Source organism: Daphnia pulicaria, chromosome 4 (assembly GCF_021234035.1).
Source record: "Daphnia pulicaria isolate SC F1-1A chromosome 4, SC_F0-13Bv2, whole genome shotgun sequence".
Classification (NCBI taxonomy): domain Eukaryota; kingdom Metazoa; phylum Arthropoda; class Branchiopoda; order Diplostraca; family Daphniidae; genus Daphnia; species Daphnia pulicaria.
The window spans coordinates 1,476,049-1,488,430 of record NC_060916.1 but is presented as its reverse complement, the minus strand read 5'-3'; the positions used below and the strand labels follow the sequence as shown (position 1 = coordinate 1,488,430).

At 41.9% G+C, this 12,382-nt stretch overlaps 4 protein-coding genes and 1 pseudogene across 8 annotated transcripts; 3 read left to right on the top strand and 2 right to left on the bottom strand.

Moving 5' to 3' along the window:
* LOC124336054 overlaps nucleotides 1-12,382 on the bottom strand; it is a 570,649-nt pseudogene that overhangs the window by 318,413 nt on the left and 239,854 nt on the right.
* LOC124336363 (monoglyceride lipase-like) lies at nucleotides 123-3,347 on the top strand. Of its 2 annotated transcripts, XM_046790139.1 has the most exons (7): nucleotides 124-349; nucleotides 471-612; nucleotides 1,575-1,681; nucleotides 2,411-2,547; nucleotides 2,642-2,797; nucleotides 2,864-2,992; nucleotides 3,063-3,347. In XM_046790139.1, exons 2-7 carry the CDS (start codon nucleotides 488-490, stop codon nucleotides 3,303-3,305), a joined length of 897 nt encoding a protein of 298 aa, XP_046646095.1. In that variant the 5' UTR covers nucleotides 124-349; nucleotides 471-487; the 3' UTR covers nucleotides 3,306-3,347. The 2 variants fall into 2 exon arrangements, with proteins under 2 accessions (XP_046646094.1, XP_046646095.1); XM_046790138.1 differs by having other exon boundaries at nucleotides 123-612.
* Nucleotides 4,420-5,408, bottom strand: LOC124336478 (TM2 domain-containing protein CG11103-like). The gene is made up of 4 exons (XM_046790306.1): nucleotides 5,128-5,408; nucleotides 4,974-5,061; nucleotides 4,790-4,905; nucleotides 4,420-4,729 (listed from the first exon to the last, which is right to left on the bottom strand). The coding sequence occupies exons 1-4, from the start codon at nucleotides 5,289-5,291 to the stop codon at nucleotides 4,516-4,518; spliced, it is 582 nt and encodes a 193-aa protein (XP_046646262.1). The 5' UTR covers nucleotides 5,292-5,408; the 3' UTR covers nucleotides 4,420-4,515.
* LOC124336482 (calcineurin B homologous protein 1-like) lies at nucleotides 5,471-6,756 on the top strand. Of its 4 annotated transcripts, none has more exons than XM_046790317.1 (4): nucleotides 5,471-5,604; nucleotides 5,730-5,928; nucleotides 5,997-6,237; nucleotides 6,316-6,756. In XM_046790317.1, the coding sequence occupies exons 2-4, from the start codon at nucleotides 5,742-5,744 to the stop codon at nucleotides 6,458-6,460; spliced, it is 573 nt and encodes a 190-aa protein (XP_046646273.1). In that variant the 5' UTR covers nucleotides 5,471-5,604; nucleotides 5,730-5,741; the 3' UTR covers nucleotides 6,461-6,756. The 4 variants fall into 4 exon arrangements, with proteins under 4 accessions (XP_046646273.1, XP_046646272.1, XP_046646271.1 ...); XM_046790316.1 differs by having other exon boundaries at nucleotides 5,473-5,604; nucleotides 5,725-5,928; XM_046790315.1 differs by having other exon boundaries at nucleotides 5,479-5,617.
* On the top strand, nucleotides 7,074-12,261 carry LOC124336210. The gene is made up of 6 exons (XM_046789922.1): nucleotides 7,074-7,363; nucleotides 9,794-10,558; nucleotides 10,634-10,745; nucleotides 10,930-11,028; nucleotides 11,192-11,498; nucleotides 11,567-12,261. The coding sequence occupies exons 1-6, from the start codon at nucleotides 7,280-7,282 to the stop codon at nucleotides 11,664-11,666; spliced, it is 1,467 nt and encodes a 488-aa protein (XP_046645878.1). The 5' UTR covers nucleotides 7,074-7,279; the 3' UTR covers nucleotides 11,667-12,261.

The window sequence follows — 12,382 nt, the reverse complement described above, 5'->3', positions numbered from 1 at the left end:
ATTCCACCTTTCTTTTTTTTGTGAGCTCCTCTTTTGTTGTTGTTTGAAATTTCTTAAACAGTTTCTCTTCACTGACCTAGATGGCGTTTGCATTGTTTCTAAAATCGGTCGACAGGTGGCGCGGTAGCATCAGTCAAAACAAGTCCGAGACATGCTAGCACTCCGACACATTTATCTCGTGCATAGTAGTAAACGCAAGGCGAAAGGGAAATAAGAAAGAACGGAACCGTCGGTGCCGACAGCCAGAGAAGAAAAAACTCTCCTTGCCTTTTCCCATTCGCCCAAAATTATTAGATACACGCAGAGGCAGCCAGTCAGCAGCAGGACAGTCGTTATCGAACCATTACAGGTGGGAGACGTGTCTTAAGTTATTCTAGAAGCCAGCGCAACCACCGCAGAAATTTTTACTTTTGAATTCATTCTGTGTAAATTTCTCCACTGAATCTAACCAAATTTTGAAATGACTCAAGTCTCCCAAAGTGACGACATGGTCAGCAGTAAGAAATCAACCAACGGTGGCGGACATCACACGAATCCAGTGCCAGAGCAATTGCGGATCAAATGCGGGAAGAAACTCCACTGCCGGTACTGGGAGCCCACCGTATCGCCCAGGTAACACCAAAAACGTGTTTTGATTGTCTAGTATACAACTGCTGCCAAACGTATTTTTTTGAGGGCCTATCTATTCGTCGTGAAAAATCTAATCGCCTCCAGCTGTTGGGAGTTTTTACCCTCCACCGTACACCCAAATGTAGTAGAGAGTCGAGGAATGTGTCGGGGCTGTAATCGTGCGTGTTTTTTTCTATCCGACTTTTAAACGCCAAAAAATGTTTCGAGTCAGTCAAATCGGACGTCATTCAAGTGGAAAGTCAAAATGGCCACAGCGATTCGGATGAATCATCTCGATAAAAAAATTTCTCTTTTCTTTTTTACGTTTATTAAAGAATTCCAAAATAGATTACGGAGAAAGAATATTCTCCCGAAAAACATTTCGGAGAAAGACAATACGTCGAGGTTAATACCTTCTATGGGAGGTATTTTACTTCTGAGTATCATCATCACCTTGGGGGCTTATATAATCTTGCCAAAGGGTAGAAACTTGCCTTTTCATCAATAATGGGTTTCTTTTCTGCCTTTCCAATCAATTTCAAACGTCTTGTCGTAGAGATAGAAAACACAGATGTCTGGATCCGTGTAGACTCGGCTTATCATCTTGTCCCGTATATAGTACTTGACTCTGTTTTTTAGATGCTTTATTTGTGTTATATATCCAAAGTCCATCAGCTTCAAGTGCTTTTCTATTGGTTATTACACCGTCATGTTTGATGGGTTTATCTCTGTGCCATTGAACTTTGTAATCGAGTCTATATCGAGGTTGCCACGTCCGCCGGAGTTAACGACATCTCATGTTTGGGGTTCTTATATTCGCGGTTTGACCTCTACAAAAGTTCCCATCCCAATAGGTGGAACTATCCAATTTTAATGATGATCTCCTTGCACACACAGCTTTATTTACGTTTCCCATTCTTAATCACCATTTGGTTTTGTTTTATTCGTTTCCGATAATTGTGCAGAGGTTTGGTCATGCTGATCCACGGATTAGCAGAACATTTGGGATGTTATGAAGAGCTGGGATGCCGGATGGCCGCCGAGAATTTCCTGGCATTCGGTCACGATCACCGTAAGTTGTTTCTTTCTTTTTCTTTCCCATCAAGTTTAAATGTAACGGATGATTCCCAATCACAGCTGGATCGTTTAAAAAAAAATATTATTATATCCCATGATTTTACGTTGTTCAAACGCACCTTAATTCTTCTCTCCCATCTGTCGGGGATGGCCGACCACCATCAATAGCTCAAATTACGGCCATATTATTATGATGATTACTATTATGTTTTTATCGAGACTGATAAAGCACGCCGATCCTGTACGGTACTACTTTTTTTTATTTACGGTGTACCCGCACAACCGTGATGGATCCCAATGGCCTCTTGTGTCTCGTAACACACAAGAGTCTAAGCCAGACACTCAACAGAAGAAGAAGAAAAAGAAGAAGTTGAAGAGAGCCAACAACAAAAGAATTTGTGTGTGTATATATGTATGAGCGCGCCCCGCTATCGGCCTCCTTTTCACGAGCACGCCGCTATATCCCCCCCCCCTTTTTCTTCTTTTCTCCCGAACGATGGCGTGTGATTTGTGCGGGACTCCCATCCTCTCTCCCATTGACTTGATGTAGTCTGGAACAGGGCCAAGAGGCAAAGTAAAAAAGAAAGAACTTGGTATTACTATATTTGCATGACGTTGAGCTGGACACAATCGACTTTTTCCCCTCCTACCATGTGTGTGTGTGTCTGTGCAGTAACCGAAAAGTGGCTCACTTTTTTCTATTCTCTGTTAACTATCAACACAGTTGGACACGGAATGAGCGATGGGCACCGCGTTCACGTCGAGTCGATAGACGACTACGTCAATGACATCCTCAATCACATCCAGCTGATGCGCGAAGAGCATCCGCAGATCCCAATCTTCGCTGTCGGACACTCGATGGTGAGTTGAGCTTTTACAAATGAAATTCTTCTTGCCACCCACTCGGGTTTCGGGAATCGATCGTCATATGTTATTCATGTTCGTTTTTGTCCAGGGTGGAATGATTCTCCTGTCGGCTGCATTGAAGGAGCCAACGGCATTCGATGGAGTCGTCTTGATGGGACCGCTGATTCACATCGATCCGAACCTCGCTTCGCCTGTCAAACTCTGGGCCGCCCGATTGCTTAGCCGTGTCACTCCTCACCTTGCGGTAGTACCGCATCTATTTTTATCGATCCTTCGGGGCGAATTTTGACCAGCTGTTCTTTTTTTTCAGGTGAGCAAATTGACTGTTGAACACATTACCAGCGATCAAGGCGAACAGGAATTGATCAAAAACGATCCACTGGTCTGGAAAGGCGGCGTCAAATGCAAATGGGCTACAGCGACTCATGAATGCCTTGTGGTAAATTCATTCAATCGATTTTATTTTAATAGACATTGCGTTTCTCATTCGGTTGGTTTCGTCATTGCAGGAAATTAACAAGAAACTGACGTCGATGAAGGTCCCATTCGCGGTCCTTCACGCGGAGCAAGACAAATTATGTAATGTTCTGGGCTCAAAAGTCCTTTTCGAGAAAGCTCAAGTCAAGGATAAATACCTGAAAGTTTTCCCGGTCGGATGCCATCACCTCTATCGTGAAACTCAAATCATCCGCCAGGAAGCACTCGATGACACCGTTTCGTGGATCTGTCAGCGCGTGCCCAGTCGGACTTGAGATTTGTTTTAAGTTTTTTTTTTTTTTTATTTTAATTTTTTCCAAAAAATGGCCTCGTTCCTTATGGTCTCTCTTTAATTTTAAAAATGAAAAATCCCTTATACTTCCTCTTTATATCATTCCAAATCGTTATATGCAATTAGGGGTGCAATCAATGATTTCTAATTCAAAAAATAATTCTTATCAAGAATAAAGGTTGTGGTGGTTATTCCATAATTCCAGAATACGGAATGGATATCAAATTTAAAAAAAAACCTTTGCTTTTAAATAATAATAAAAAAATGACTCGTGTGTAATAATGTAACTTTTGGAACACCAAAAATATATGATACTCCACATTTCGCAGAAAACCCCCTCGGGAAACAACATCCAATATATATGCCATACACACACACCGCGTGATATCGAATATCTGATTGAACGTGAGCTCAGCGATATATCTTTCAATATATACTGCTGCACAAGGGGTTTGCTTGTCGTGTACAAACATCTTCAGGAACTAGCAGCAACAGCAGCTGAGTTGCACTATCACACGCACAGCCCGCGGGACTCTGATATTTCTGCAACATTCTTTTTTATTTTTTTCCCACAGCGAACAATTCTTCTTATTTTTCCTGTGTGTGTGTGGTGTAGTAGTAGGGTACTACCACGATAGGCGTGTCGACTATAGGAGTAGTAGAGTGACTTGACTTTGACTTTGATTGCCGTCAATTATTGAGGGCGTCTGGGGTATTCATTTTCTTTTACGACTGTCGCCTTGTGTACACAGTACTTCCCTGACTTACTTATTTTGACGGGAGAGAGAGAGCTAACCGAAAAGCGTATTTACTTCTTCCAACGTCACGTCGTTTGAAACGGGAAAAAAAGAAAAAGAAGTAACCAACCAACCCATTTCCTGTTTTTTTTTTTTTTTTTCTTCTTCTTCTTTTTGCTGGCTGGAGGCCTGGAGGGGAAATAAAGGACCAAGAAATAGAAAACGGGAGCATTATTACGCTCAGTGTGACACAAAATTATCCGAGCGTGACCGGCGGCGAAACGTTCGTGTCACGCATATGGAATTATATGCTCATGTTCCAAAGACGCCTCGTACGTAATTTTTTTCCCGAGTTTTCCATTTTTTTGTGTAATGAAATTTAATTATTTAGTAATTTGTACACGTCGTATCACAAACTTTGTTGGTACAAGAAAAAAGAAATTATAAGAAGTATTTTTACATGTAAGGAACCCAGTTTGAACCGTCTTCCGGGGTCAGTCCGCCGCTGACCAGCAGAACAATATCAACGATCCACCAGATGCCTACTCCACCCAGAGTTAAAAGTTTTCCAACTGCAGTGCCAGTCTGACCCAAACAGAATCGGTCAATGCCCAGAAATCCCAACAGGATACTGTAGATCAAAGTGGTTGTAAAATAGTGGCCAGTATATCTAAATGAAATAAAGATGTTAAAGCATATAAACATTTATTAAATTGATAGTATCTTATACTTGACACAAGGAAAACCATCCTTTAGAAACTTTCGCTCACCATAGCATTCAATGCCAGGAAGCACAGTACATTCCACCTTGGTCTTTTCAACATCTTCATACCTTTGGCCTCCCATCTATTAAATGAAACAAAACACTAGTTATTTCAGTACCCAAATGAGCATTAAATTTAAACTATGTATACCTTTAAGCATCCAAACCCTAGTTCATCTTTGGCTGTCTTGTTCCCTTTCAAGTCTACAGGTTCGTCACAATCCACAAAATCCAAGGACCTGAGAGGAAACCAATTGTGATAGTAAATAAACACCAAAGCATTCTTGAGATTTCAAAATACTTACAAAAAATGGCACAGGACCAGTGGCCCATGAGGGGTATAGACTGAACTGTCATTATTCCGAAATTCCAAGTTTTCATCAACAGTCAAGACACCCAAAATATTAAAGCAGGTGATGAAAATTAGAACTAGGACAATCCTAGACGCGGCTCGACTGTAATGAACCATATTAACGGGTGTCCAAAAGCAACCAAATCATGCTAAATTAAAATGCATCATCACAGATTTTTTAGTCACTCGTGTTGTTTACGCAATACATTATCGATTTCTCTGTTATCGATTAACTTTTTTTCCTCTAGCGAGAAAGGCTTAAATTCTCGTGACGGAAAGTCGCGCCCTCTTTACTTCTTACGTCGTCTGCTCCTGCACAGTTCTCTTAGTTAGTCGCCCGTTACCAAAACACCTCGCAAAATCAAGGACGTCCATTAAAAAGGGCTGTTTCTTGTGATTGTGAAACATTACGCAGCTTTCTTTCAGACTGGTAATATATCCGGGTACGCCATTTTGATTTGTTTCAAAGTGCTTGAACATTCTGCGACGATTGACGTTCGACAGTCGTAGTATTGCGACCATAACCTATTTTTGCATTTATTTGGCCTAGATTAGTCTTTGTACACTATGGGGAACCACTCTTCACTGTTGTTGAGGGAGGAAGAAATTGAAACTATTCAGCAAGAGACTGGCTTCACACCCAACCAGATTGAACGTCTCTACAGCAGATTCACCAGCCTTGATAAGGGCGACAATGGATTTTTGTGCAGGGAAGATTTCCACCGAATCCCAGAGTTAGCCATCAATCCTTTAGGTATCAATCTTTTAATTTTTGAAGTTTCCACTTAAACTTTCACTTTTCCAACTTTCGGTTGATTTTAGGTGACCGAATTGTCAATGCCTTCTTCTGCGAGTCTGGTTCAGAAGACCAATTGAATTTCAGGCAATTCATGAAGGTGTTGGCCCACTTCCGACCAGTGAAGAAAGACAAGGAAAACAAGCTGAATTCTAGGGAAGGCAAGCTCAGGTTTGCCTTTCAAATGTACGACACGGACAACGACGAGCAAATTTCCAAGGAAGAATTGCTGGGTGTTCTTCAAATGATGGTTGGAGACAACATCAGGTAAAAGAGACACAAAAGTCATCAAGTTTATTTTGTTTTTGAGTATATTTCACGGGAAAATGTTTTATTGTTGTCCAGTGAGGAACAGCTGGTTAGCATCGCGGAAAGGACTATTGTCGAGGCCGATAAGGATGGTGACCAAATGATTTCATTCCAGGAGTTCTGCACCGCTCTGGAACGAACGGATGTGGAGCAGAAAATGTCCATCCGCTTTTTGAATTGACACAAATAATCTCCAAAAATCTTTTTGTCCACACTCTACTCCCTCGAAAAAAGAAAAAAAAACCAATTACAGTGAACATTTGTACACAAACACACAAAAACATTTACTCTCTCTTTTTTCTTTCTTCTAGATTTAGTTGCCAATTATTTAGGGTGCCCCGTATGCACAACAATACATACAGAATATCGTTTTAGAATATTTTTCCGGGTGTTAGCGTATATACTATGTTTTTTTGGTGGCGGGGGTGAATTCCTGATTGGCAGTTTCTTAATAAACTCTAACGGTAGAAAAAAAAAGAAAGCTCATCTTTTCATGTGCTCTTAAATATCGTCTTGTCTAGTAGAGAAAATGTATAGATTACAGGTCAAGATAATTTTTAATTTGAAAAAATATAAAAGAACTTTGTTGAAAGATGAAACCAACGGGGGGGAAAGGATTTTTCTCTCTTTTTAAAAAAAAACTTTCCTTCACGGTTCGTTGGTCGTAGAGATATAACTCTCGCGCGCGCGCGAGTGTGTAAGAGTAATTCGACCCTCCTCATTGGCTGGGACACTGCCCCTAGCGGCCAATATTGGAAACTAAACCCCGGGGTCAGAATACTTTCAGGAGGCTGTGGCACATAGTGCTGCTTATTCCAGTCTTGGTTTGTCCCCGGACTGCCAAGCACGTCATGTTGTTTCATCCTAGGAGTATTATTATTTAGTTTTTCGGGAAAAAGAAGAAGCTCATCCTGCCGTCAAGTCAAACAAACAGTTTCGTGTGTGTGTGTATGTGTGTGTCGACCGGTTAGAAACATAATAACAAACAAAATTTCAAAAGATGCGTTGGTTGATTTGTCTGTCGTTGATGATCGCCGTTCATCAGTGCCGCCATTTACCCCACGAGGAAAGACGTCAATCGAAGGTAAATAACCAAAACAAATGGGTTTCGAGAAAAAAGAGGAATTTCTTCGTCTGATATCTTCCATCATCGTGCCCTTAATTATCCGTTGATTGTTTACTTTGGGGTAGCGTCTGCAGACGAATAGCCGCGTGCTCGTTAAAAATCAGCCAACAGTTTCTGTGTTTGAAAGAAGAAGAAGAAAAAGTTCTTTCTTTTTTTTACTATTTGAAAACGTTTCTTTAACTAATCCATAAATAGGCCGGCCCAGTCAAAAAGGGGAAAAGCGATGAAATTTGTTGGGAGAAAAACTGGTCGGTTCTTTTTTGTCTAAAAAGGAAGTTTTTTTGATATTTTTATAGTTATACACAGTGAAAAGAGAGGGGTTGAAAATGATTTTCGAACGCTCGGGACGTAATAAACCACGTCAGGGGGGCGGACGGGAAGAAAACAGCTAAACATGGAACAATCCCTTCTCTCTCACAACCACGTGTTAATGGGCTCATGGAAAACTTTTCCATCTATCTATCTATCCATCCACTCGGATGCAGTGGGGATTATTATAGGCTCTCGATTCTCATTAGAATAGCCAGAAAATCTTCTCTTCTACCCCGCTAAAATGGTGGTGAGAGACCGCCAAGAGAATTTGTGTGTGTGTATTTTTGATTGTTCTTTTTTCTTCTTGTCTTGTATATATATCCCGAGGGCCTTCATTTCCCTTCTTCTCACAACCGCGAACCAATTAGTTACCGAGTCTTTTCTGTTTGGTTGTGGCGTTGCCTATTTATTTATATATGTGAGAACCGAGAAAGAACTTGGTTCCCCCCCGTAACCTCCTCCTCCTCCCTCCGTCTTAATTTCTTTTACTTAATATTTATTTATGATGATGATTACGAATGAGCTGGCTAGAAGAAACAACAACAACAAAAAAACAATTCGAGAGGTTTCCCAAAGTAGTTTTTGTCGATTTAAAATTTTTCAACTTTTTTTCTTTTTGAAAGAAAAAAGAAATTCCCAAATTCCTAGTGCTGCCCAGGTATAAAAAAGAAAATGTGACAAAAAAATATTTTGTTGATTTTTGAGTCTCTTGAAAAGTCTTCTGGGTGGCCATTTGGTTCAAATAGGTAAAGGGTATAAAGTCCCCGTGTGTGTGTGTTTATAAATATACGCCGCGCGGCTAAACCCTGGCCATTTATTAGTCGTTAAATGGACTTGAAAAACGGACCCCAGGAAAAACGGGATCTTTCTTCGAGGGAGCGAAAAAAAAAGTTTTGAATTGCCCTGTCACAACAATGACACTCTCTCCCTTCACAGTTTGTGTGTGTGTGTGTATAAAAGGTGCCAGCTGTGGGTGGGCATCCTCAACAAGTCCACCCTTTTCATTTTTATGATCATCTTTCTTTTCCTTGGGTTTGTTTGGTGAATTTTTCTACAATAAAATGAAAAGGGGAGACCAAAAAAATTTTTCATCAAAAGGCGCTGGTGAGCGTCACACGTGTGACATTTCACAGCTGCGCACAGTGTAGAAATGGGGTGGATGAGATTTTTTCTTCTTCAATAGAACGGAATAGTCTCCCCCATCGGAGATGTTGTCATTCACACTGTTGTGTGTTGTGTCCCCGAATATTCTGTGTGACATGCCAGATGACACCATCATTCTCCTCTTTCCCTTTTGACACTCCCCCGGAGTAGTAGAAAATGCGATCGAATTACTTTTTCTTATTTTTTTTTCTACTACCCTATATAGCTTATCTCTCTATTTATTATGTCTTATCAAATAAATCTGTATAGACATTTTTTGGGGTGAGCTATAGAGAAGAACATTTTCTTCCTGCACACTCCTCCCCCGCCTTCCTTGTAAGGCTTTTCGTCCGGCTCCGACCTTATAGGAAGAAGAACAGAGACTCCCTACTGTTTAGCCCCCTCTGAAAAACCCCCTCTCTCTCCCAGCAAAAACCCCAATACATATCCTTCTTTGTCCTCCCATCTCTCTCTAGAAAGAAAAGCTCCTCCTTTTCCATCGGCAGACGTGATGGACAAATTTCTCTTCATGGAACGTCAAACACTGAGCGGAGGGGGTCGTAAAATAAAAAAATTAAAAAAAAAATCCCTCAAAACACAAAAAGGGGGTCCCAAACAGCAGGGTATATTTCTCGGCTCTTTTCTATAATATCCGCGAGTAAAAATATAAGAAAAAGAAAGAAAAAGGAGGCATATTATTGACACAGAAAAAGGTCGCATTCCATCGGCGCGCGCGAGCCGGACGGCCCATGGATATTATACTACTACACATGTATAGGTAGAGAGAGAGAGAGAAAAATGTACCGACAAGCCAAAAGCACCCTACGGTCTTCTTCTTCTTCTTTTAACTCTCGAGGCTCCACTTTTTTTTCCCCTCTTGGCCGTCCTTCATCCATTAATCATTTATTTATTTTATCTTTTTTCTGTTACCAGCGGCAAGGACTTGTGGCTCATCGACATGCCGGTCGGAGGAAACATACCGATGATGCTGGTCCATCCACCATGGACTTGGTGGTGGAGGGACCAGACCAGGAATGGTCGGATGACGAATACCAGCCGGTTGTTTTGAAATTGGAAGTTCATTTCGCCGCTCCCAAGCGGAAACAGTTGCAGCAGCAGCAGCAGCCAAAGAAGAAGAAGAACAACCAACGAGGAGGAGCGGTTACAACAACAACATGGAATCAAACCAACTTTTCGACTGGCTCATCTGGTTTCATCCACCTCTTCCTGCCCATTTCCATGACTGTCGCTGCCGCAGCCGACTCGGTTGCTGCTCCCCTACGGACGTCAACGACGTCCGTCCGACCGGTTCCCGCTGCGACGGCTGCTGCTCCTGTTTCCGGAGCGGAAATGACGGTGACTCAGCGTCCGACTGGGCAGACTTTCAAGAGGGTGAACACCAACAACAAGAAAAAGAAGAAGAAGAAGAAAGCCAAACGCAAAAAGAAGAAGAATAACAACAAGATCCATCAGCAGCCGATTGATGAGAGCAGTAGCAGCAACACAATGGATTCGGCAGTCGGTGACGTCACGGCGTCGGTTGTGGACCAGCGCTACAAGCCCATGCAAGCGTCGCCCAGCAATCGGCTAATGCCTCTGCTCCTACACGACGATGGCATACCACCGATGCTCAACAGCCTCTCCAGCGACGAGACTCAACAATGGGCTCGCTGGCTCCGCTGCACACTTTGTCTGAAGGTATAATGCGCCACAACGAACTGACATTTGATGAAACAATAATCATCATCAGACTCTCTGATTTTCTATGTACAGAACGACCGAAAACAGACGGATGAGGAATCCGCCCTGTGTCAGCTGCAGAATGTCGAGTGTCGTCAAGCCAACGTCACAGCTGAAAATGAATTGACTACATCCGGTTGTCAAGGTAACCATGTGAATCCATCATTTCAATCATATTTTTTCCCCCCCTCGCCTACTAAAAGGAAAGATCCCGCATTTTCAGCTTCCCCTCGGAGCTGCGCACTACGGGGGATTCACATTGATTCCCATCAAACTTCTTTTTGGTTTTTGTTATTTTACCTTTTTTCCTGTTTTATTTTAAATTTCAGAATCAGACACTTGTAGTCAATGGCAGCGATGCGAGAACGGCCACGAAATCCCGACTCTGTTTGCCGCCCTACCTCCATGCCCGTGCACCTACCCCACAGGTATATATCTCCTATGCACTACACGGGAGAGCGCTAGAACAGATGAGGTCATCTGTGAATTCCATTAGCATGTCATTACCATAAATAACATAATCTCATCTTTTTATTTCTCTTCTTCTTCTTCTTCTTGGTTCTGGCTGTTGTTGTTGGGATAATAATTTAGGCTTAGTGTACAATGATCGAGTGTGGGATCCGCTCAACCGGCATCACTATCGGTGGCGGGAAATCAGTCTTCAGAGCGAGCGCGTCGACATCTATCGGCCGGGAGCCGCTTACTGCATCAGGAGCTTGTCGGTGGTGCCCAAAATGACCCTGTCGTCCCAGCAGTGCTGCTACGACGACCGCAGGAGGCTGCTCACGCGAGGATGGGCCGCCGGGACGCCGGCTCTCGTCTCGCCGGAAGCTTCGGTTCATCTCAGCCGAGTCACCGAGCGACTTCCTTGGCTGGCCTGTAAAGGCGATTTCTCGAGGTAAAAATTCATTGTTGAAATATTTGAAAATGTTTGATGGTCATTTTCGTTGTTTATTTGTAATTAAGGTACCACTTGCAGAGGCCGCCAGACAACCGGTTGAATTGCTCCGTCAACCCGAGCGATGAGGAATACCAACGCCAAGTGCTGCTGGCCACCAATTATTGAACTTGGAATGATTTTTGTCTTACATCCGATCTCGATCGAACAAAAAAACAAGTTCAAAAACGGCCGGCGGAGAAAGGCTTCCGTGTCCGGTGGCGTTGCGCCTCAAACCACCAATCATTTTCAGAGAGTTTCAGAGAAACCAAAGATTTGGCGAATGCGAAAAGATTTTGACAGCAACTACTGGCCAGTTTATCGCCATTTTTACACACACACACACACATCCAACATTTATTCAATTGAAAAAAAAATCCAGTTCCTTAAATTATCGTCACAGTACGGCGGACAACAAGAACAGTATAGCCGTTTTCCATTTCTCTCTATTTTATTATTATTTCATAATAGAAAATGTCATCGTCATCCCATTCATTTTCCCCCAACAAATTATCATCATCAAATTCTATGTAAATTTCCTTTGTTTTTCCCAGTATAATATAATTTGCTTATTCTATTAAGTAAGCTATGGAAATACACTCAATAATTAAATGATTGAGGGATATTTCTTTATATTATATCATACTGATTTTATATAGTTAGGAATTATCTTATCAGTAGCTATGGTTTAAATATTTTCCCGGGAATTTATTTGAAAAGATTGAAATTTTGTCTTTGCAGCATTCGAAATGTTTCTACTTATTACTTTGCATGGAATAATATTAAGTTACACTTTTATTTTGTCGTCTACTTGATGCTGGACTTTTATCTCGAACTCAACACAC